At 42.4% G+C, this 23,497-nt stretch overlaps 2 protein-coding genes across 2 annotated transcripts in view; one reads left to right on the forward strand and one right to left on the reverse strand.

The window, feature by feature from the left end:
- Positions 1 to 2,713: 2,713 nt before the first annotated feature.
- On the forward strand, positions 2,714 to 13,670 carry serpinf1 (serpin peptidase inhibitor, clade F (alpha-2 antiplasmin, pigment epithelium derived factor), member 1). Its single transcript, XM_038281593.1, has 8 exons — positions 2,714 to 2,837; positions 4,148 to 4,208; positions 6,352 to 6,547; positions 6,842 to 6,997; positions 9,750 to 9,953; positions 10,465 to 10,604; positions 10,682 to 10,892; positions 12,946 to 13,670. The coding sequence occupies exons 2-8, from the start codon at positions 4,149 to 4,151 to the stop codon at positions 13,194 to 13,196; spliced, it is 1,218 nt and encodes a 405-aa protein (XP_038137521.1). The 5' UTR covers positions 2,714 to 2,837; position 4,148; the 3' UTR covers positions 13,197 to 13,670.
- A 4,920-nt stretch (positions 13,671 to 18,590) lies between these two features.
- slco2b1 (solute carrier organic anion transporter family, member 2B1) overlaps positions 18,591 to 23,497 on the reverse strand; it is a 36,591-nt gene continuing 31,684 nt past the window's right edge. The window contains exons 12-15 of the mRNA XM_038281565.1: positions 21,307 to 21,470; positions 20,583 to 20,647; positions 20,358 to 20,478; positions 18,591 to 19,653 (exon numbers count right to left, since the gene is read on the reverse strand). Coding sequence (XP_038137493.1) covers positions 19,482 to 19,653; positions 20,358 to 20,478; positions 20,583 to 20,647; positions 21,307 to 21,470 — 522 coding nt within the window. The 3' untranslated portion in view covers positions 18,591 to 19,481. The remainder of the gene's footprint in view (positions 19,654 to 20,357; positions 20,479 to 20,582; positions 20,648 to 21,306; positions 21,471 to 23,497) is intronic.

Raw genomic sequence — 23,497 nt, forward strand, 5'->3', positions numbered from 1 at the left:
GAATTTACCTGTATATGGTGGTCGGAGGGACTGGTGGCGCCAGCCTCGCTTCTAACAGTGAGCCCCAGGGCAGCTGTGGCTACAATATAGCCTGCCTCAGACAGTGTGTCTGTGAATGGGTGAATGACTGACTGTAGTGTAAAGCGCTTTGATCAAGTCTCCTGACTTGGAAAAAAGATCTACACAAGTAAAGGCCATTTAACATATGATGAAGAGGATGCTCACTGTTGTTCATAATTCCTTACTTCATGGAGAATTATTCTTTGGGAAATCTTCTCTAGAGGCTTTAGATGAGTTCCAACAACAGAGCCAACCTTCTCTATCAGCTGATTGAGCTTCTTTCAGTCCTTTGCTGTGATACTGTTATCCCACCAGATGATGGAGGAAGAGATCACACTTTCCACAACAGACTCTTCATCATCTTCATTATACACATCAGCCTGTTTTTAGTCAGCCTTCTTTCTCCACACTCATCATTAAACATGACAGGCTGTCCTCCACAGCCTCCCAGTTGGCTGCTGCACTCTTTATGCCAAAATAAACATAATTCAATTAAATATTTTATGTGGGTATAATTTAGGGATTCCTTTTTGTAGAAATTAAAGAATGTTTAGTATGCCCTCTTGTGAGCTGGATAAAATAAAATCTTGATAGTTAGACAAAGGTTTTTTTTTATGCTTGGCAAAGGATGATCAGCCACATAGTTTATTAAGTAGCGAGAGCAGAAGGAGCCATATTGCTAAGAGCCAACTATCAATGGGGAGCGAGAAACGCAGACTCTGAGCTCTTTGAGCAAAGACGCATTTTTGCGCAAGCACAGGTGGAAGATCAGAGCAGAGTTTGTTAGCACGCAGTACTGGATCATTCTGGGTTATTTTCTCAGACCCTGCTGCTGCTGCCATGATCCATCTGTGCTCCTGCAGCATGTGCAATGTAGGTGGACGGCAGGATCAAACAGAACGCAACAGCACGGCTGATAGTGCTTAGCAGATTACAGCACAGTGATAACCGACAACCCGCTAATTTTTATTTAGTCTCGTCTTGTTGACGGAAACTCAAACCTATGGCTTGCCATGTGTTAGTCATCAAAGATCCATGTTTAGCTCGTCAGTTTTCGTTATCATCATGAAAAAAAGGAGCATCAACCAAAATAATTTTGTCATCGTCGTTGTTGACGAAAACAACACTGGTTATAATGCTGGTTATAATTCTCACGCCTGCACAAGCATTGGGGGGTCGATTCGTTGATGTGCCATGGGGGGAGGGAGAAGCAGACGACCTTAATTGACATGTCAGGAACCAATAGTGGACCACGGACCGTGAGATTGGTGGGCGTTACTCATCGATTTCAAACTGTAGCGGGGACCATTTTTTCCCCGTTTCACTTCCAGACCTTCTATTTCACTTCTTGCTACGTAGCTGTGCGGAGATCTTCAAGCCAAATGGTAAAAAAATGCGTCAGAAAAGATTTCCTACTGCACCTTTAATTTCTGCTCTGGATTTTTCATTAAGAGAATTGAATGATTTAGAGTCTTTGTTTCATGTTAGAGATTATTTCAATAATTGATTTATTGAATATTCTTTTTTTAATTCTTCTGTCTTCCTCAGCTGTTTCTCCTCTGTTCACATTCTCCTGCTCGCTGTGCCTTTTCTCATCACTCTCTTTTTTTATAAGCTGCCTGTTTTCCCCTCATTTGTTGGATTCTTCCAGCCCCCTGCTCCTGTCTCTGTTCATTTACCTCCTGCACCGTGACCTTTGCTCCCTTGTTCCCTGTTACTCTGCCTTTCAGTTCTGTAAGTGTTTCTTAATTCCTTCTTGATTTTGTCTTCATGATGTTCTGTATCTGGGTCTTCAACCTGACTGTGACACATTCAGAAACAGTTCTTTATCAGACTGTCTTCTCTTCCTCATTAAATAGTTTTTCATCCTGTGCTTCCATCCCACTCTCTCCTCTGGGTTTGCTCTCCAAAAACACCCCCTTGCTTGGATTGGGTCCACATTTTTTTCTGCGCCCGTAGAACTGCTGTAACCAGATGAGATTCAGAATGTTTCACCTTTACATAGCATAGGGACAGAGTTATTTATTGTTGGTAAATTAAGTTTATATCTTTGGAAATCCTTGATTGATCTCAAACAAATTATGAACATTTCCATCCATCCATCCATTTCCTGGCACGCTTAATCCCAAGTGGGGTCGCGAGGGGTACTGGTGTCTACAGGGTACACCCTGAACAGGTTGCCAGTCCATCACAGGGCAACACAGTGACAAACTGGACAAACAACCATTCACACAAACTCACACCTACGGAGAATTTAGAGAAGCCAATTAACCTAACAGTCATGTTTTTGGACTGTGGGAGGAAGCCGGAGTACCCAAAGAGAACCCACACATGCTCAGGGAGAACATGCTTTTAAAAAATTTTTAAAATTCAGCCGATAAACATCATTGACTATTTCCATAGGTCCATAGGTGTTTTTTTTTGTCTCACTTTTCCGGCCAAAAGAACCAAAAGCATGAAGAATTTTTTTTTCTCATCAGAATCCATGATTTGTTCTCCTGTCATCAACTGGTAGAATGAAAACAAAGCAAACTGATAAGTAATTAACTTAATATGGCGTAAATGATTTATGTATAAAATATAAAGTAAGACATCTTGTGCCGATTTCACAAAAACGGCTAAAATGCGGTGAAAGAAAGAAAAAAAAAGCTTTTTATTGTCCTGCTGCGCGCCCCCGCGCCATGATTGCGCGCTGGTGTGTGCGCAGACCCGCGGGTCCATCACTTTTTCCAGCAGCCAGACTGAACAGGAGCGACGTGGACCGTCCAGACCTGGAGGTGAGGAATCTGCTTCCTCTATTTTCTTCGTTTTTCCGGAAAGTGTGTAAGATTGTGCTCCTGGTTGGAAAAGCGCAAACTGGGTTCCTGGTACCGCTGCTAGGTTCGGCGACAGAAACCCAGACCAGAAGGAAGCTTCGTTAACATCTGGGCTGCTTTAATTTATTTCCATCCTTAAATGCGAACTAAAGACTTTGAAAGGTCCAGAACCGGTTCCATTCTTCTTTAATCCCATGTTTCTGTCCAGAACCTTTTACCGTCTGTGCGCTGCAGCTGCGGTGCTTTTCCACCCCATTATATAATGTCTGAGTGGATCAACAGTTCGGTTGGTTCTGTGCTGCAGGTTTAGTCTCCAAAACAGCCCCCCCAAAAAAACAATTAGGATCATTTTCCTGTTTTGATATTTCTTTCAACTTCATGTAACTCTCAACATAAAGAAAGATGTGAGATAAAATGACTGCATGCTGGGAATTCAGAACCAACAAAAGAGGAAAAAGGAAGTACCCATGAGAATAGAAACCCAGATGTTTCCATAACAGACAGTTGAGCATGGTGGTAAAGCGTTGATGATCTGGGCTCGTTCTGCAACCACTAAATGGTTCAACCACTGATTGGACCACAAACTCCTCTAATTAGAGCTGTTGGGTTTAACCAAAGTTGAGAGAAGAGGAAACACTGAGAAGAAGAGACTGAATCCGTCCAGAACCTTGAGAGAGGTGATGCATTCAGATGAAAACAGCTCGGTGTCAAAGCTGAGGAGAGAAGGAGATGATTAGAAGTATTAGAGGTAGGCATCCGTTTGTTTCTACCTCCTGATGTTTCTGCTTTGCTCGCTGAGCTCCCAGAGTTTTAAGGGAAAAACACTGCTGGACGGCGCCATCTGGGTTTCCCATCATCCCTGCGTGTGTGGTCTGAGGTTGGAGCTGCTGAAGAAGGTCCAGATGTGTGGAGAAGAAGGCAGTCATTGTGTGCGAACAGACTATTGAGCAGCAGCACTGTAATTTTAGCTCCCTCAGAGGACGCTATGACTGAAGCGTCAATGATTCAGAGGAATTCTTGTGGTTCTGGACGCCATCATTTCATCCGTTAGACAAACAGAAGTTGGTTTTCAGTCAAAACCAACTGAAATGCTGGTTTTGACTGAAAACCACTTTTTTTCTAACCCAGTAAACTGTTCTGTTATAAACAAACACATTATAAAAAAAAAATGGTAAAGTTCTTCCTTTGAGTGTTAAGATCAGAAAATAAAAGGACAAATCTTCCTCCTCCAGTGTAAGAGGAGTTATAGTTTGTATCTGTTTGTTTTTCAGGATGAAGCGAACAACTTTCCTGCTGGTGTTTGCTGCCGTCCTGAGCTTCTGCTGGGCTCAGGTAACCACAGAACATCTCCCTGTGTTCAGGATGTCCTGCTTCCTGGTTCCTAGTCTGTCCTGGTCATGGACCACTTAGACTTAGACAACGTTTATTGTCATTTTGTATACTAGGGGTGAGTATTGGCATGGGTGTTGTGATACAATACGTGTCACAAACTTGGGTCACAATACAATATTATCACAATATTGCGATATCACTACATATTTCGATATTTTGCCCAGCTATCAAAATGAAAAGTAAGCGCTCTATATGTTCATCAGAAGCCATGTTGTTTGGGGTTTGAGTCAGTACACGTCTTTCACTGTGACTGCCTCAACTACAGAGATGTTGATGTGTTGCACAGTAAAAAGGCTCCACAGCGCCATCTACCAGAGTGGCGGTGCAGAGGTAGTCCATTTTCACCTCATTGTTTAAGGTAAACTTAGCTTGGCTTTTCTTTTGAAAATCGATATCAGGAACTGAAAGATCGATATTATTTTGGGCAGCCGAATATCACAATATATCGCCAAATCCATTTTTTTCCACACCCCTATCGTATACACATAGGGTATACCAAATTAAATTTCGTTTAGTACAGCTTTCTTACAGTAAATTTACATTTCAATACCATAAAGTGAAGCAGTGATCAAACGTAAACAGTGTGGGAAAAAAAAAAACATGGTGCAAAAGCATATTTATATGGAAGTTCAGATCATTAATATATATGTTGCATATATGCAGTATTTTTGGTTTGGTGTTATCAGTGTGATGCAGAGTTTGTGACATGATTTAGAGTTTTTTTCAACAGTTCTGCAGTCTGAAGGCAGTGGGGAAAAAGCTGTTACAGAACCTGTTGGGCCTGAATCGAATGCTGCGAAGCCGCTTCCCAGAGGGCAGCAGGAAGAACAGTCCATGGTGGGGGGGTGTGAGGGGTCATTGATGATGTCACGGGCTCGGGACCCGCAGCACTGGGATGAAATGTCTGTAATGGAGGGAAGAGGAGCCCCAATGATCTTCTCTGCTGTTCTCACCACTCTCCTCATGTTCTTCCAGTCTGAGGCGCTGCAGCCTCCACACCACACAGTGAGACAGCTGGTCAGAACGCTCTCTATGGTGCTTCTGTAGAAGGTGGTGAGGATGGGTGGAGGCAGGTGGGCTCTCCTCATCCTCTACAGGAATTACAAGCGCTTCTTATCAAAGGCACTGCTCATGGTTCTGATTTACAGTTTTTAGTCTGTGTATGTTTGTGCGTGTTCTCCTACTTAGAAAGATGATAGAGGTCTGTCATCACTGGTAAGCTTCAACTATGACAAAAAGAAATCCAGGAAATCACATGGCAGACTTTCATTACAAAGAAAGTCTTTGTAAATTATACCAGCAAATAAGTCATGACAAAGTTCAACTCAATACTTTGAGCATAACTTTTGTTTGCAAGAGGACAGGTCAATCGCCAATCTTTTCCCGATTTGCTTGCGCTGTATCTGGTATCTTTGACTATTCCTTCATCAGATCCCCCCTGGAGCAGCAATGTTTTGTGTCTGTTTCTTGGAATCACAGATTTCTGACTTCCTCTACTAATTTTCTAAGAGGCTGTGGTCTGGAAAATTGGCCAGGCAACTCCAGGACCTTGAAATGCTGTAACAGAGCTCCTCCCTGGTTGGCTGAGGGGTGTGCTTGAAACAGTTTCTTCCTGTTAAAAGGGAGTTTTTCCTCTCCACTGTCGCTACAAGCATGCTTTGTGTGAGGGATTGCCTTTGAGTCAATGAGTCGATGCAGTCAGCTGATTTTCCTTAGAATAATTTTGACTGTATGATGTGGCTGAATTGTAAAGTGCCTGAGATGGTGCTTTGTAAATAAACTGAATTGGGGGGAGGGAGAAGCTGTAAAGTCCTCCATTATAACTCATTGTAATTATTCTAAAAACCTTAGAATTTAGTTGACTGTTGTACATGATGCACCTGAGGTTGTTGGGAACATAAAACCCAGTTTAAAACAAGGAGACCCAGAAGAATCCTCATCGGAAGGAATGTTTCTGTCTCTTCAGGACTAACCGTTGTATTTTTTTAACTAAGCAGCAGGCATCGAGTGTCCTGAACTCAGAGATGTGGTTTGATGATTTGTGCTGGCTCATATTTATGGTTATGTCATATTATCCTTCCAGTCAGATTCAGAGGGTGAGGCGGAGGTTGTGGAGGAGGAGCATGTGGAGCTATTCACCACACCAGTGACGAAGTTGGGCGCTGCCACCTCAGACTTCGGCTACAACCTTTTCCGGGCTCTGTCGAGTCGTGACACATCGGCCAACATCTTCCTGTCTCCCATCAGTGTATCGGCGGTTCTGACCCAGTTGTCTATGGGTGAGTGTGTACCTTTTCTAACTAGGTGGAAACCAGTTTGCTTTTTCCGCTGCTATTAAAAAATGACCATCAAGCCGTGTCATAAATGTCCGTCCTTGTGGGCTGGTCCAGTTTAAGATAAAATGCTGAGATGATGTTATTATAAAAAACCTTTAGCCTATAACCCTTTGTCTTTGTTAAGCTTATATTATGTTTCCTCTCAGTCACTGTAGAAATACCATCAGGGTTAATTCTTCCTCTGAAGGAGACAAACTTTATAATCAGCAACCTACCACTTCCCTTCCTGTCCTGCAGGGGGCTCTGAGAGTGCCCAGAGGCAGCTATACCGGGCCCTCCGCTATCACAATCTGCAGGACCCTCAGTTCCAGAACACCTTGAAGGAGTTGCTGGCTTCAGTGAAGGCCTCTGGGAAAGGCCTGAAGACAGCTGCACGGCTCTACATAACACGACGTGAGTTATTCATTTAAATCAGTTGTTGTAAGCAGCAGAGTGGTGGCATCTACAAACATCTCCCTTGTTTTGTTGACATTCAGGATCAGATGATTGCTTCTTGTCCATCTTTGATGCAGTCAATGACTGCAGGGTCATCTGAGTGTTTCTGCAGACGACAGGAAGTCAGACGTGTACAGAGAAAAAAGGAATGGTGAGAAACCATCCCCTTAGGTGCTCCTGTGCTGCTGACTGCTTGATTAGATTGTTGCCCCTTCAGTCTAACAAACTGTGGTTGTTACTCGGGCAGTCTTTGATAAAGGTGATTGTTGATGCCTCCATCTGAGTCTTCTGGAATTTTTGAATCATGTTAAATATTCTGGAGAAAACAAGGAACATTATTCTCACAGGGCTGTCTGATTTGTCTAAATGACAGTGGGTTTGTTCATGCAAGTGTAAGATGACATCATCAACTCCAACTCCATGGCGATAAGCAAACTGCAGGGGGTCCTGATAGCTGCTTATTTGTTTGCAAAGGTTAACCAACAGAAGTCTCTGTAGGACCTTCATGATGTGGGATGTCAGGGCAACAGTCTTCTCTAGTACTGGAGCAAGTCAGGAGGCCTTACATATCACAGGACCTTTTTCCTGGGACAGACCAAGATTGAAAAGGTTCTGTAGAGTCCCACAGAGCTGCTCTGAACAGGCCTTCAGGACCCTGGGGCTAACACCATCAGGACCTGGTCAATTATTATGATTCAGGGGTTGGAATGGATAAAATTTTATTATAAATACTGGGGGACTGGAAAATGATTTGCCTAACGGCTGCAGTGGCCATGGTGTCTCGACGGAAAGGGCCAATTTAACCTGACTAGAGGACCTGGGGCTGATCAATTTTTGTAGCCTCCCCCTGTCAGGATTTGGTTATGGATGGTTATGGATTGTTGACCCAAAAGCAGAGGCAGGAAGACAGTGACAGGTGAATTTCTTGGTGATTTAATGAAGGTTTACTGAAAACAGAGGCAGGTAATCCAAAAATCGAAAAAGAAAACAAAGTCCAAACTAACAGGAAACCAGGAGTACAAAAATCAAAACAAGAAAAACAAATCAAAATGAACCAGTAACTATGGGACATCAGGGGGATTACTATCACAAGGAGGAAGGCTCAGAGAGACAGAGTGGGAGGAAGTTTGACGAGGAACCAGCACTGAAGAACTGCACAGAGAGAGTATTTAGGGGGGACTGAAACAAAGAGAGGACTAACGAGCAGATTAGGAGCAGGTGTGAGTAGAGTAGAAACAAGAAAGGGGCAAGGGAAAAAAGGAGAACTCAAGAGGGCAGCAGAGGGCAACAAATAAAAGCCTGAGAACTGAAAATAAACAGAAAACACAACAAAATAAGAATAAACCACTAAGACTATAAAACATGGAGTAAAGCAAAACTGAACACTCAAAAGAAAACATAACTGAACCAAGGCTAAGACAGAAACTGAGAAAAAAAACCCAAAGAATATAGTAAAATAAGAATTAAACCATAAACAACTAGAAAACAAGGAGCAAAGCAAAACTGAACATCCAACAGAAAAAACATAACAGAACAAGAACTCTAACACCCCCTTTTGCACACAATGAACCCACCATATGATTACGTATCGCTTTTTATATTCTCCTTACAAAATATTTGTTGGTTCGGTAAGAGATTGATAACCTTTAAAATTTTAGTTCCTGGAATGGTAAGTTTTATTCTAATAAATAATCTTATTTACAGTTTTGGACTCAGTTATTGACATTTTAAAGATATGAACAATTAATAACATAAATCAAAGACCAATTTATAGATAAAATGAAAGACTAAAATATTGCTCTCAATTAAAACGGAATACCTCAATAACCAGGGCAGCTTTTTATGGACAAAAAAGGATAATCAAGACAGTGTGGGTGTGAGTCTGAGCATATGTACATAAATAATTTGGTTTGTGTTGAGTGGGTGTATGTGATGGGCAGTTTCTAAGTATGATGGGGTCAGTAGAAAGCCTGCAGTCCACATTAACTTAAAGCAGCAAAGGGTAGAAAGACCTGGCTTTAAAAGCCTGCAGGAGTCCCAGGCCCCTAGACACAAAGTATCACACCAGTGCGTCCAGAAGTAGGACACCAGTGGGGCAAGGCAACTTGTTGGTCAGAGAGACTCGCAGGGACATAAAGGGCACCATCATCCCCAAGCCCAGGCCCAGATAAACCCTTGGGAGCAAGACTTACCCGGCTGCCAATAGAAAGAACTCAACGGGGGCCTCCAACCTTATACCATCTGTCTTAGCCCCCCACACCCCCCACTTGGAGCCATTGGCACCCCGATGAAAGACCTCGACTCTGATATGATCCTAGGCTCCAACTCAGGCAACACCTGAAAAAGAAGGGGCCCCCCAGTTGCCTTTGTCGATCAACAAGTCTTGGACTTTATGGTCACTTCAGAAGATTTAGCCCGTGCAGACCTGCAATGTACTACAGGTCTACAGCTTTGGAGAAATTGTGGGCCACCAATCAAACATTGGCTCGTGTAAAAGCTGTTTAACACAATAAGAACATTTATTAGCTTTTACCAATTTAATGCACAGAAGGTGACCTTGATGTATTACCTGTCCTACAGTTAGGTGCCATTGTACTCCCAACGTCTGAGATTTTTCACTTATCTGACTGGTCATAGTGTTCTGACTAGTTAGTGTAATAAAATTATTTTTATTGTTGTTGAGCTGATCCATCAACCCTTTGCTTCTCAGGGCTTCGACTAAAGCAGGACTACTTCAAGCTGGTGGAACAACAGTACGGAGTTCGTCCGAAAGCATTACTGGGAGGAGCCAAAGACATGAAGGAAGTCAATGATTGGGTGTCTCAGCAGACAGGCAGGAAGGTCCAGCAGTTCTTGACCAATGCTTTCCCTCGAACGGCCGGTGTCAATGCGGTCACCGCCGCTTACTTCAAAGGTATCGTCTCTTCATGAAGGTGATAAAAAATCTTAGTACATGGTCTAAAAGTTGGGTTTAACTGACGGATGGAGGCTCTTTGATAGACATCTAGGCTACAACTGAGCTTGTAGAGATTATGAATTCTGTCCTGGTAGGGGTATGAGGCAAAAGAACAAAATGGTCCATGAACATACCACAGATGGAGATGCAATGAGATAGAGGGGCCACCCCAGAGGGCATCAGTGGTGGGTTTAGAAGTTTTAGGAAGCTTTCAACAAAGCATCAAACAGAAAGTCAAAATAGTTGACCTTCATGGTGTTTAGGGGTTAGACTGTTTTCTAGCAGATGCCTGGTCAAAACATAATGCTGTTATCTGAGAAATCAGGGATTCTCTTTACAACACAGATGACCCAACGCACATGTGTCTTCATTCAATCAATCTTCCAAAAGATCCCAAAATCTTTTGGAAGATTAACATGAAGAAGAAAATTTTAGAAAATGAAGTGAAGTCTGAGTTTTCTTTGAACAGGGGGATGGGTGACTCGCTTTAGTCAGAGTGGAGCTCTGGAGAACTTCCAGGTGGAAAATGGGGCTCCAGTTCGTGTTCCCATGATGCAACAGGATAACTACCCTGTAAAGATGGGAGTAGACTCAGACCTAAGCTGCACTGTGAGTGTTCTGATTAACACACCAGAGGAATGGTCTTTAAAGGGGTCGCAGTAATGATTTGGCTTTTCCTCCTTCAGGTCACACAGATCCAGATGCAGAACGACATCAGCATGTTCATCTTCTTGCCTCATGAGGTGACGACCAACACGACCCTGCTGGAGGAGAGTCTGACGGCTGAGTTTGTTCAGGACCTGTCCATGGCGCTCCAGCCTGCTCGGGTTTCCCTGACTCTGCCTATCCTGAAACTCGGTTACTCCACAGACCTGTTGCCTCTACTCAGCGACCTTGGTGAGTCTGATCAAACTCAGAAAAACCTTAAAACAGGTTTTATTTCAACTCTATAAGTGAAATTTCTCTAAATCTACTGTTCATCTAAAGGTTTGTAGAAGATGCCAAGGGCAGATGTTATGTATACAAAACGAAATTTCATTGCACACAGCTTACAACAGTGTAATAATATTGCATTTGGAGTAAGATAAACATTACTTATATAAAGTGCAGCAGTGATCAGAATGTAACAATCTAGGAGAGAAAAAAAACAAACAGTTTAAAATAATGGTGCAGAAGGGAATTAATATGTTAAAGTTCAGTGCAGTGCAAAATAAATACGCTGCAAAATGCAGTAGGACATTGAGTTGTTCTATTTAAAAGGATTAACAATGTTCAGCAGTGTTGGTAGAAGTGTTAATTTCGTCAGCTTTTTTAATTTAGTCTTAGACTTAGTCACAATGACAAAAATCTATTTTAGTCTTAATCATATTTGGTCATTGCCTTCCCAATTTAGTCTTAGTCTTAGTCTAAAGGACGAAAATCAATTTTAGTCTTAGTCAAATTTTAGTCATCAATAGAACTTCACACACTGATTTTGTTTTTTAACATATATCACACTGGACACATTAAACCTTTTTTCAGCTTGTTTCATCATATCCACAAAGTCCTCATCCTCAAAAAGACTTCCCTTCCTTCCCCAACGTCTGATTTGGCTGTTGTGTCAGGTGTCTAGTTGGGAGGAAGAAATTTAAACAATTAATATCCAGTGTATCAGTAGAACAACAGCGATGTTTCATTGACAGACATTCCAAGTCTCCCAGAAGTGCCGGGAGTCTCCCTGATTTAGATAGTTGTTCACTGATGCCCGTGAGTCAGATAAATTATCCCGGATTTTACACCATGTAAGGTGGTGTTTTTTAATGAGAGTGAGAGCGTGCAGGCAATACAATAATTTGTGCTCCACGTGCGGATTAGAACTACTTCGATTGCGCAGGAACAACAAGAGAGAGGGGGGTGTGGGGAGGAGGTTGTATGTATCTATCCAAAGCGATATTCTGTTCAAAGAGCGATCCAGGCGACTGGTTGTCAGAGAGCTCGCTGATTGGATTAGTTAGAAAAATAAGCCAATAAGTTTCGGTTTACTCTCTGACAGTCACCTAGTTACCACTCGAAGCTGTGCTTCCTGTAAAATGAAGGAAAATGAAAATATAAGATTAATTTTACAGCAGAATTTACTAAAGTATATCCACGTCTAGTGAAGGTGAAGAATGCTGAGTGTGTATGTATGAGGCATGGTGCGGGCACTGGTTCAGTGGGTTCAGTAAGCTTCCCTGAAATGAGTTTTCGGAACTTTGGATGTCTGCATTGATCAGTGGAAGAACCGGGCCAGTGGTTCATTCTTTGTGCCATAACCTATCTATCAAATTATATACTGTAACTCTCTCTCCTTGTCTAGTTTCAGTGCTGGGCTGTAGCACAAACTCCATCAGTTCTTTATCAAAACAAGAAAACAGCTAAGAACAAACCAGCATGGTGCTGGCTACAGTTAGCTCTGTTTGGAGGTCTGTGGAATTGGGAAAAGAGCCCAGCAGCTGACTTACAACTTTACCATTACTGTTCCCAGTCACTGAGGACATCTTGGCTTTTGAAATGACCAACTTTCTCTAATTTTGTTAATGTGCTAAAGATGACAAACGTAAGTCATTTAAGTTAAGTGATTAATGAAGTATTTCTATTTCATAGGCACACATTTTAGATAGGATCAGTTCTGTTGTAACAAAAAAAACCAGAACATTCCTCAACACCTAAAGGTAACCCTGAGAATACAACCTTCTAGTTCCTTCAGTGAGTTCTTGGCCTACTAAAACTGGTTGCCACTGACTTTTTAATCTCCGATCCTAGTTTTTACCATCTCACACTGACTGAAGTACATAAAGAGACCCTTCTGCAAAGCATAGGGTAGCAGATCTGAGTAGATTCTGATGTTTGGGTGTTTCTTTCCCTGATCACTAAAGCAACCAGACCAAACCCAGTCACTGTTTAACCTTCTCCCCCTCATTCATTCCTGCAGGCCTCTCTGAGTGGCTGGAAAACCAAGAACTGGTGAAGATCTCTGTTCAGCCGGCCAAACTCACCAGTGTCAACCATAAGGTTGTCATGGAGACAGCACCGGAGGGAACCCAGTACCCCAGTGGCGGCTCTGTGGCCTCTCACCTGACGTACCGAGTGGATCGGCCCTTCGTCTACCTGATCAGAGATGAACCGTCAGGAGCACTGCTCTTCATCGGGAAGGTGGTCAACCCCAAAGACCTGACAATATAACCCCCCCCAAACACACACACATAATTCTAGTCTCGCTATATGTAGTGAGGACCATGAGTTGACTTCCATTGATTTTCAATCATTTCCAACCCTTTCTATCTTACCTCTGATAATAACCCTTAACCCCAACCTAAACTCAATTTGCACCTTAGTTCTAAACCCAAAGCTTAAGCCTAAAACACAATTTGGACCTATGGGGACCAGACATTAGACCCCACCAGGACACTCGGTTCCCAAGATGTGAAAAGCCCCCCAACCCCAACACACAGACACACACAGACTCTTAGCAGGTCCTAGGAGGGGTTCTGCTGTTTGACGGCAGATGGTTGTGAGGATATTTGACTTAGTTTTTCATGTTGAAACACGGTTGGATCATGCTAATCTGACAGAATAATCCTGAGATAATCCAAAAAAGGAAATCTTTTGTATGTCATCAATTATCACAATAAACATGACAATAACATCAAGCACAAAGTTCTTGTGTTTCTGCTGTCTGACTATGAGTGGGTCTGGTTTTTTTTTTTTAACAAAAACCTTCAGGGATCCCGAGGAATAATCCATCTGACCCTCTCTATCATTCTAATCCCTGAATCAAACAGAAGATTCTCTGGGCTATTAGAAACAGAGAACTATCTTGGATTGGACCAGATTTGATTGATTGATTGATTGATTGATTGATTGATTGACTGACTGACTTTATTGATCTTACAGTGTAGAAATTTACTCATTCCATCAGCTCAATTAGTCAAAGAAGAAGAATGTGCCAAAGGAAGAAAAAGGTGCATGGGATATATACAGTATATACAATGCGTCCACACATGACAGCGTTTTTTATACAGTAGGATCATTATACAGGGTTATTGCTCAGGGTGTTTACATGGGTATTTATATAGATGGATATTTATATTTATATATGTAGCTTTGAGCTGGGTGTCAAATAAAGAGAATCAGGTTATTGCACATGGTGAATTAGACATACATTGCACAGGTTATGGCTGTTTTAGTGTCGCTTTGTAGAGTCTGGTTGCAGCAGGGATGAATGACCTGCGGGAGCGCTCCTTTTTACAAACAGGGTGTAGAAGTCTTTCACTAAAGGAGCTGCTCAGGTCCTCTACAGTCTGGTTCAGAGGGTGGAAGGTGTTGTCCAGGATGGATGTAAGCTTGGACACCACCCTCCTCTCAGCCACGTCCTTCGCTGAGTCCAGAGTGCAGCCTAGGACAGAAGTGGCCTTTCTCACCAGTTTGTTCAGTCTCTTTCTGCCCCGCTCTGCGCTGCCAGGGGGCCCAGCAGACTACAGTGTGGAGGAGAGCTGATGGCACCACAGTCATAGAAGGTTTTCAGCAGGGGCCTGCTCAGTCCAAAGGACCTCAGCCTCCTCAGGAGGTGGAGGTGGCTCTTGCCCTTTTTATTCAGGACATCAGTGTTATGAGTCCAGTCCAGTTTGTTATTGACATCAACACCCAGGTATTTGAAACTCTCCACAGTTTCTATGTCCTGCCCCTTGATGTTCACGAGATTGAGGTGGGGTCTTATCCTGAAGTCGATCACCGTCTCTTTGTTCTTAGTGGTGTTAAGACACAGATGGTTCTTCTCACACCAGTCCACAAAGTTCATGATGAGGGATCAATACTCCAGCTCGTGCCCCTCAGAAACACAGCATAATGGCCTACATCTTCTGGCAGCCTTAATCTGTTGGGCTCATGACAGAAGGTCTGGATGAAACATGACTGCATATCCAGAGCCAGTGGTTGTGTCTCACTGCATGGAGATCCACAGCAGGTGGAAAGATGTTGGAACTTTAAATCATGAAAGACCCTCCTGTCCCCACTGAACCAGACTTAACAAGCTTAGAGAGGCTTAGAATCAGATGAAAACCAAGTAAAAAACATGGGATCCAGTGAATTAAAGCCAAAGAAATCATAACTACAGTTAAACTACTTGGTTTAGGGATTCATTTCATGAAGTGATGTTTGTAATCCAGGACGTCTAAAGGACTAAATACTTAGGGAAATCTAGGAACTCTTTATAAAAAACAACTTAAAAAATCGGATTTTTCCATTTAAACCTGCATTTCTTTTCAATTAAGTTGTGTCACTATTCTTGTGGGGACTTTCTATTCATTTCTATGGCCTAATCCTAAAACTAATGAGACTTAATAGCACTGAGCTAATGATCCTGTTCTTTTTATTCTCTTCTGTCTTCCTCAATGTCCACCTTTTCTCTCTCTAATTTTTCAAGTTTCTACATGAGAACAGAAAAGAATTGGAAACACATAGGCATACAGATGATTAACTTTTAAGAAGTTAGTCTGACATCAGAGGAAAAAAGTAAGAGTACTACAGATAAAAAAGGAAAATCCAGGCAAATCAAATAAACAGTTTTTATTTATGGAAAAGGAGAACAAAGGAACAGAGGAAGTCCTCCTCTCTATTTACAAATCTTTATATAGCCTGCTACTGCAGAAGCTTTCCTTCCTGAGTCCAGACGTCTGTATATAATACAGCCCAGTCTCCACCAGAGGGCGACTCAGCTCTACATTCAGCCCTAAAATAAATGACTGAAAATAATAAAAAAAATCTTTAGTTTTTGTAAGAATTGTGAAAAAGGGTTTCCTAATATAAAAAAGTAATTTAAACAAAACTTCAAAAAGTTCAAGACTAAAGGACAAATAGAGGAATAGAAACATCATCAGGGTTTTAAAGTGCTCTAAATGTTGAAGGTTTTTGTTTTATTTCACTTTAATAAAACTGTAGACAACATGAAGCCAAAAACGCTGCTTCTTTAATGTGACAGGAGTTCAACATTCCCCTTTGAATCCCTGGACATTTGGTTTTTTTCATTTTTAACTTTCTGACACTGGATCTAGTATGAGGCCAATGGAACAAAGGCAGCTGTGAACCTTGGAGAAATGCTCCTTCCTGTTTCTGCAGCTGGTCCTCATGACATGTGGCCTTTGGACTGAAATCCTGCTTCCTGTGTTTGAGCAACACTTCTCTGACAAGTCAAAGGCTTCAACCTTTGAATGGCCCAAAGTTCTGTCTGTTAAGATGATTGAACCAGCAGTTACATAGTAATAAAGACATACAGGGTGCTGATTGGCTGAGGAGCATGGAGGTAGGAGGGTGTTCAGGCTGCATTAAACTGATTTCTGTTTCTGTTTGAGGTCTGGAACCAGACCTCACAGAGGAGCAGGAAAACAATGGAAATATGAAAAGTTGATATGACGCAGTGAGGTTTCTGAGAAATTATCTTAGTTACACTGAAAAGAATAATGCAACCGTTTTTGGCATTTACTTAATCATATTTAGTTACTTTTATCATAACTGTTTCATGTTAGCAGGGTAGGACATAAAACAATTGTGTTACAGTAACTAAATATGATTCAGTAAATGCCAAATCAAAAGCTGCATTGATTTATATGTATAGAGATTTATTTTGCAGAATGTACCTGAATAATTGTTTATTACTTGAATTGATAAAAAACTTTGCTTAAGCTCCAACATTTATTAACCCGGAACCAAAGTTCTGTTAAAACTGACCTCCAGCGGTGAAAGTGACTGATTTCCTACTGCGGCGAGCAGAACCTGAGGAGAAGCTGCTGGCGGATCTCAACCTGCAGAGATGTTTGTTTAACTTTTTTTCCAGTTTCAGTCTGGACATGTCTGTCTGCAGGAATGTTCTAACGTCAAGCTGTGATGAAATGATCTGTTTATCTAAAAGCGGGGAGATGTTTCTGCTGCCTCAGAACATCTGAGATGGTTTCAGGGATTTCGGATCAGAAGAGGAGCAGCAAAACGGTCGGAACCAACAGACCAGTTTGAGATGAATATTGAGAATTCAATTAAAAACACATTTGAGAGGGAGAACTGCTGCAGTAATTCATAGTTTCTTTCTGCTGTAGGCAGAAAGGAGCCTCTGTAGTGGTCTGTCTACAGTGGCTGTTCAGAAGCCTCTGACTGAAGACACTGTTGGTGTTTGACAGTCTGATGAAGAGGATGCTCAATGTTGTCCATGATCTTCTTCACTTTATGAAGAATCCTTCTTTGTGAAACAATCTCCAGAGGAGTTCTTATAACAGAGCTGACCTTCTTTATTGGCTGGTTGAGCTCCTTTCAGCCATTGGCTCTGATGCTGTTACCCCAGCAGATGACGAGAGAGATCAGATAAGATACTGAGCTTATTTCTGAACGGAATCTGCTGACGAATTTATTCCGTTCATAGGGTCTGACCAGACTTCCATCTGACTGATCATCCTTCTGCTTGATTCACCATGTTATCTTATTCATACATGACCGCAGATCTCTGATATCTATCTGCTGGATATTGTTTTCAAAGCTTTTCCTATAGGCCTCCTTGCTTTCTCTTATCTAGATCTTAAGTTGCTTCTGTATACTCCTCATTAATTTGCTGTCTCCCTTCTTAAAGGCTTGCTTTTTCGTTTTGAGTAGTTCCTTCAAATCACTTGTGAGTCACACACTCAGTCATTGCATTGATGTCCTCTCCATGTGGCTGGCATGGTGCATTCCAGTCTGTAGCCTCAAAACAACCTTGCAGGGCTTCTTCAGCTTCCCGTGACCATCTCCTTACAGTTCTTTTTAATACAGGTTGTCTTTTATAAAGTGGCTTATAATCTTAGCAGAGAAAAAGAAGATTGTGATCTGAATTCTTAAGAGTAATTGGCTGGTTATCCTCCTGCAGCAGTGTGTCGTAGTGAGCTTCTTGCAGATATTTTTGATTTATGCCCAATTTTGAAGCGTAGTCCACAACACTAGAGGGACAATCAGGAACTAGCTGTGGGTCTAGATACGGCCGAGGCAGTGAGGAAGTGGGGGCAAGTTTGTGTGACAATGTAGGGACATGATGGCGAAAAAGGGTCCCAGCGTTCTCGTGCATCTCCCTCTACTAGCTTGTCTAAATTCATGAGTCGTTTTCTACAATGGCGTTCATACAAATAAAACAAGGTGATGCACCAAACAGGAAATACGCATAGTGCAGAGCGGATGTAGATCTGACCAATCAGAGGCCTCCTGTCTACGGCACTGTCTGCGGTCACCTACAATTTTGGAGAGGTGCAGCAAAGTTTCTGCGGAGGGGGCGGAGGCACATTTGCATTCACTGCGACACATACGCCTTTAGTCTTACTTTAGAGATGAAGAAGTTGACATTTAACCACGAAAAAAAGGAGAATACATGGGGAAGTATTCAAGTAAAAGATGTCCAATATTTTGGGGGATTATACACGAAAAAGGAGAGGAAAAACCTTCTGTTGACAAAAAAATAAGGCTGAAGTTTACAAACAAACAAACTCTAGAACATCCATCCATCCATCCATCCATCCATCCATCCATCCATCCATCCATCCATCCATCCATCCATCCATCCATCCATCCAACTTAAAAAAATGTTTTCTTTATTGGTGAAATTAAGCTGCTTTTTTGTGTTTGTTCATATTTTAAAGGTACATAACAAACTTGTATACAAAACAAACTCATACGTGTATAAAAAACAATATTGAGTTTAAAGGCATGAAACGTTAATATGCATCAGGAAGAGAAAAGTTGGGACGTTTGCTCTGATGGAAGGTTTCAGCAGGAGAATCCACAGATTATTCTCCTTTTCTTAGCGATTCAGCCATCTTTATCAGCCTTTAATCAAGCTGTTTTCCTCATTTTTCGAAGCCCTATTAGATGCTTTGAGCAGAACTGCAGCCTCTTTAATCCAAGTAGCAGATTTCCATCATATAAAACAGTATAAACGTTCAGTGTTTCCAAAGAAGTGGAGTATTTGTATTTCATTTGGTGGCTCTTCTCAGCTAATCAGCTGCAGGTTTGGGATGTAAAATTTATTACAAGAAGGACTGTGGACCTGAGGTAGAGGACAGGATCACCTTCTCAGGCTGTTTTTCAGCAGTAGGAGGTTCTGGCTTTTAGCCCTGTTTTTATGAGCTTTTCCTTCCTGTTACGATGCCTCTTTGTTTCTTTTGGAAACTGTTGTAGTTTAGAAAGAGGAAGCCCATAAATCCCATGTAAAGATCCGTGTTCCTTTGGGTTTGCCAGCAAGCCAGTCCGGAGTTAAAGCTCTGCAGTGTTCTGGATGATCACATTTGTTCAAAATCTTGTATTTCCAAACATTCACATTAAGTAAAGGATGTAGAGTCCTAAATGCACAAACAGAAAAGACGGCCTCCTTTTTGGGGTGGACACCAGGAGAATCAAGGAGCAGCCTCCAGTTTCTGTCAGAAAACACCCTAATGTTCCATCTCATTGTTCTCCAGCTATCTCTGCTCAGGTCTTCACTGTCGTTTGCTCTTTTTCTGAAGCTTTCTTCTCTTCCACAAGCTTATAGCCTCCTTTGCTTTCTAGAACTTCAGTTTGGGCTCTTCTTCTCAGGACGACCATCGTCAGCAGGAAGCAAAGCAGTGCTCCACAGACAAAGACCACCATCAGACCCAGAAACCTGCACACACAAAGGTTCTGCTTTCAGTGCTGCTCTCAGGCTTTAGAAATACATAAAACATAATCAAGAAATGGACTTTTCTTTCCTTATGAGTAAAACCCATTTAGATTTTCATGTTGAAGGCGTAGAAGGTTCTACATGTTCACCCTACATTACACAGGCACTCAGACCCTCTGTGCTTTTTTAACAATTAAATATCTTTTATGAACATTAAAATCAGATAATCCTCAGAACAGATTAGTCGTATTATTCAGTCAAGAATCAAAATGCGCTGTGCTCACAGATGGACTAGCACTCTGACAACCTACATGTTGATATCGCAACAATCTGCTGTGCTGGTTGCTGGGAGACCAAAGAAAGGGATTGCCCTGGATTGAGTACAGCTGACAGACAAAGTCATGAATCTTATTTACTTATGATGAGGCTCCACAATGTGTCACTGGACCTTATATTCATCTGAGGAATGTGTGTGTAAGCCTAGGAATGATTCATCTACTAATTATTGAGAAGATTATAAATAATCCTCCTCATGCCATCAGGTCTGAAAAAGGCCTAAATAAGCTGTTGACTAGTTCAGCTGTTGCAGCAGCGGTGCATCTAAAATTCAAGGTAACAGCCCTGATCTGCACCAGAACCCTGCAGGTATAAGTGGTCCATTGATAGGACAGTTGATTTGGTACGCCTGGGTTCTCTTGTGATGGTACCTCTGTCTGAACTTGTCCAGATTGTAGTAGAGACAGGAAGTTCTTTTGCCGCATTTCTGACCCCACATGATGCAGGTGGTGTCAATGACGCTACCGTACAGAACAGGGCCAGGCAGGAACGCTGCGCAAGGAGAAACATAAGACACAGGTATTTGGTACCGAGGGGTTCCCTTAAAAACTGATCCAGTTCAACATTCGGGAGGTTCTGACAAATCCATGACTTACCCAGGACTCTGAACAGCATGTACTGAACTCCCACTGCAAAGGACTTATCCTCAGGCGGAACCGTCCTGTAGCAAACACACATGTAGAATGGGTCAGAGAACACAGGACAAAAGCTTGATTAGAACCTGAGAACAGAAACACAGCTTGAAATCCATCTGATTCTGATCTGAAGTCTCCAGAGATCTGATGATTTAGTGTTCTTAGAACCAGAACCAAACAGTTTCTGGTCTCTATAGCTCTTTTCTGATCTCTCTGGAAACCTGATAATATCACAAACTGTTGGTTCTTTTAAATCAGGACTGAAAGCAGAGGTTTGGACCCAAGCTGTTAGCATGATCCCTCCTCAAGGATTAAAGCACAGATTTTCTTTTATATTCATGGTTCTCAGATCCTAAAAGTTTCCTTGTTTTAATTTCTGTGGGTTCTATTTAAAGCTCTGGAAACTGAGATCTGCTGCTGTAAATAACTCTGACTGGATTTTGGATCTTTCCTCCCTTTAATCAGAATCATCTTTATTGTTCACGTTTCCATTGCTCACATCTTATCACCACGACCTGAAAAGATTATGTTGCCAGATGTGCCTGAACAGATCGGTGCTGCAGTGATGGGAATGAAAGGAGCTTCCAACTGAAACCACCCAGCAGACTGAGGTCAAAGATCCAACTGTGTCCATCCAATCAGTGCACATCCAGAACAGAACAGGAAATAGGAAGTCAGCTCATACCTGAGGATCATCATGTATGACGGTGTTTGGGCGAAGGAGATGATGAAGCAGGTGAGAGACAGCAGAACCATGAAGGGCAGCAGCAGGTGAGAACATCCGCTGCCACAGGTTCCTTGGCGGGCTGTACCTAAACCTTCATTGATGCAGGTGCAGTTGGTGAAGTTCTATCAAAAGAGATGGATGGTGACAAAATGACATTTCCATGGCAACAACTGGTTATCTATACAAACAATAAGGCAGTTTCTGACAGAAAGTGAGAAGGAAAAGAAAGAGCTGAAAATTTAGATCAATAATCAACAAAAAACATGACTAAAATCTCAGCAGCAGCAAAACTGATGGTTCCTCTGGCATTATGTTGGTTCCTCTGGTGTTTTGTTGGTTTCTCTAGATTTCTCTTGGTTCCTCTGGTTTTCTGTTGGTTCCTCTGGTGTTTTGTTGGTTCCTCTGGTGTTCCGTTTGTTCATTGGATGTTTTGTTTGTTCCTCTGGTGTTCTGTTGGTTCCTTTGGTGTTCTGATGGTTCCTGATGTGTTCCGGTGGTTCCTTTGGTATTCTGATGGGTCATCAGGTGTTCTGTTGGTTCCTCAGGTGTTCTGTTGGTTCATTTGATGCTCTGATGGTTCCTCTGGTGTTTTGTTTGTTCCTCTGGTGTTATGTTTGTTCCTCTGGTGTTGTGTTTGTTGCTCTGGTGTTCTGTTGGTTCCTTTGGTGTTCTGATGGTTCCTCTTGTGTTCCGGTGGTTCCTTTGGTATTCTGATGGGTTCTCAGGTAGTCTGTTGGTTCCTCGTGTGTTCTGATGGTTCCTCTGGTGTTCTGTTGGTTCCTCTATGGTTTTCTGTTGATACATCTATTGTGTTTTGTTGATTCCTCTATGGCTCAGGTGTCAAACCGGTTCCAGAAAGGGCCGTGTGGCTGCAGGTTTTCTTCATCAATTCATCATGTTCAGATTGGACTCCCTTGATGAGATGACTGGAGTCTGATGTGCTACTGCTTGGTTGGAAAGAAAACCTGCAGCCACACGGCCCTTTCTGGAACCGGTTTGACACCCCTGCTCTATGGTGTTCTAATGGTTCCTTTGGTGTTCTGTTGGTTCATTTGATGCACTGATGGTTCCTCTGGTGTTGTGTTTCTTCCTCTGGTGTTCTGTTTGTTGCTCTGGTGTTCTGTCGGTTCCTTTGGTGTTCTGATGGTTCCTCTTGTGTGCCGGTGGTTCCTTTGGTATTCTGATGGGTTCTCAGGTGTTCTGTTGGTTCCTCGGGTGTTCTGATGGTTCCTCAGGTGTTCCGTTGGTTCCTCTATGGTGTTCTGTTGATTCCTCTATGGTGTTCTGATGGTACGTTTTGTGTTCTGTTGGTTCATTTGATGCTCTGATGGTTCCTCTATGGTGTTGTGATGGTTCCTCTATTATGTTCTGATGGTTCCTCTTTGGTGAGAAGAGCCGGTGGTTCCATTAGTATTCTGATGGGTTCTCAGGTGTTCTGTTGGTTCCTCTGGTATTATGTGTGTTGCTCTGGTGTTCTGTTGGTTCCTCTATGGTGTTCTGTTGGTTCCTCTGTGGTATTCTGTTGATTCCTCTATGGGGCTCTGATGGTTCCTTTGGTTTTATGTTTGTTCTTCTGGTGTTGCGTTTGTTCCTCTTGTGTTCTGTTGGTTCCTTTGGTGTTTTGTTGGTTCCTCTGGGGTTCTGTTGGTTCATTTGATGTTTTGATGGTTCCGTTGGTGTTCTGATGGGTCATCAGATGTTCTGTTGCTTCCTCAGGTGTTCTGTTGGTTCATTTGATGCTCTGATGGTTCCTCTGGTGTTATGTTTGTTCCTCTGGTGTTGTGTTTGTTGCTCTGGTGTTCTGTCGGTTCCTTTGGTGTTCTGATGGTTTTTCTTGTGTGGCAGTGGTTCCTTTGGTATTCTGATGGGTTCTCAGGTGTTCTGTTGGTTCCTCGGGTGTTCTGATGGTTCCTCAGGTGTTCTGTTGGTTCCTCTATGGTGTTCTGATGGTTCCTTTGATGCTCTGATGGTTCCTCTATGGTGTTCTGATGGTTCCTCTATTATGTTCTGATGGTTCCTCTTTGGTGAGAAGAGCCGGTGGTTCCATTAGTATTCTGATGGGTTCTCAGGTGTTCTGTTGGTTCCTCTGGTATTATGTGTGTTGCTCTGGTGGTCTGTTGGTTCCTCTATGGTGTTCTGTTGGTTCCTC

The sequence above is a fragment of the Cyprinodon tularosa genome, unplaced genomic scaffold, assembly GCF_016077235.1.
Source record: "Cyprinodon tularosa strain WSP-4 unplaced genomic scaffold, ASM1607723v1 ctg172, whole genome shotgun sequence".
Classification (NCBI taxonomy): Eukaryota; Metazoa; Chordata; class Actinopteri; order Cyprinodontiformes; family Cyprinodontidae; genus Cyprinodon; species Cyprinodon tularosa.

What these genes read in the sequence shown, in the direction of transcription:
- serpinf1 (XM_038281593.1), top strand. Translation starts at nt 4,149, where the DNA reads ATGAAGCGAACAACTTTCCTGCTGGTGTTTGCTGCCGTCCTGAGCTTC. An exon ending in TCTGACCCAGTTGTCTATGG is followed by an intron (nt 6,548 to 6,841) that starts GTGAGTGTGTAC and finishes CCTGTCCTGCAG; the next exon opens with GGGGCTCTGAGAGTGCCCAG. An exon ending in GCCTCTACTCAGCGACCTTG is followed by an intron (nt 10,893 to 12,945) that starts GTGAGTCTGATC and finishes TCATTCCTGCAG; the next exon opens with GCCTCTCTGAGTGGCTGGAA.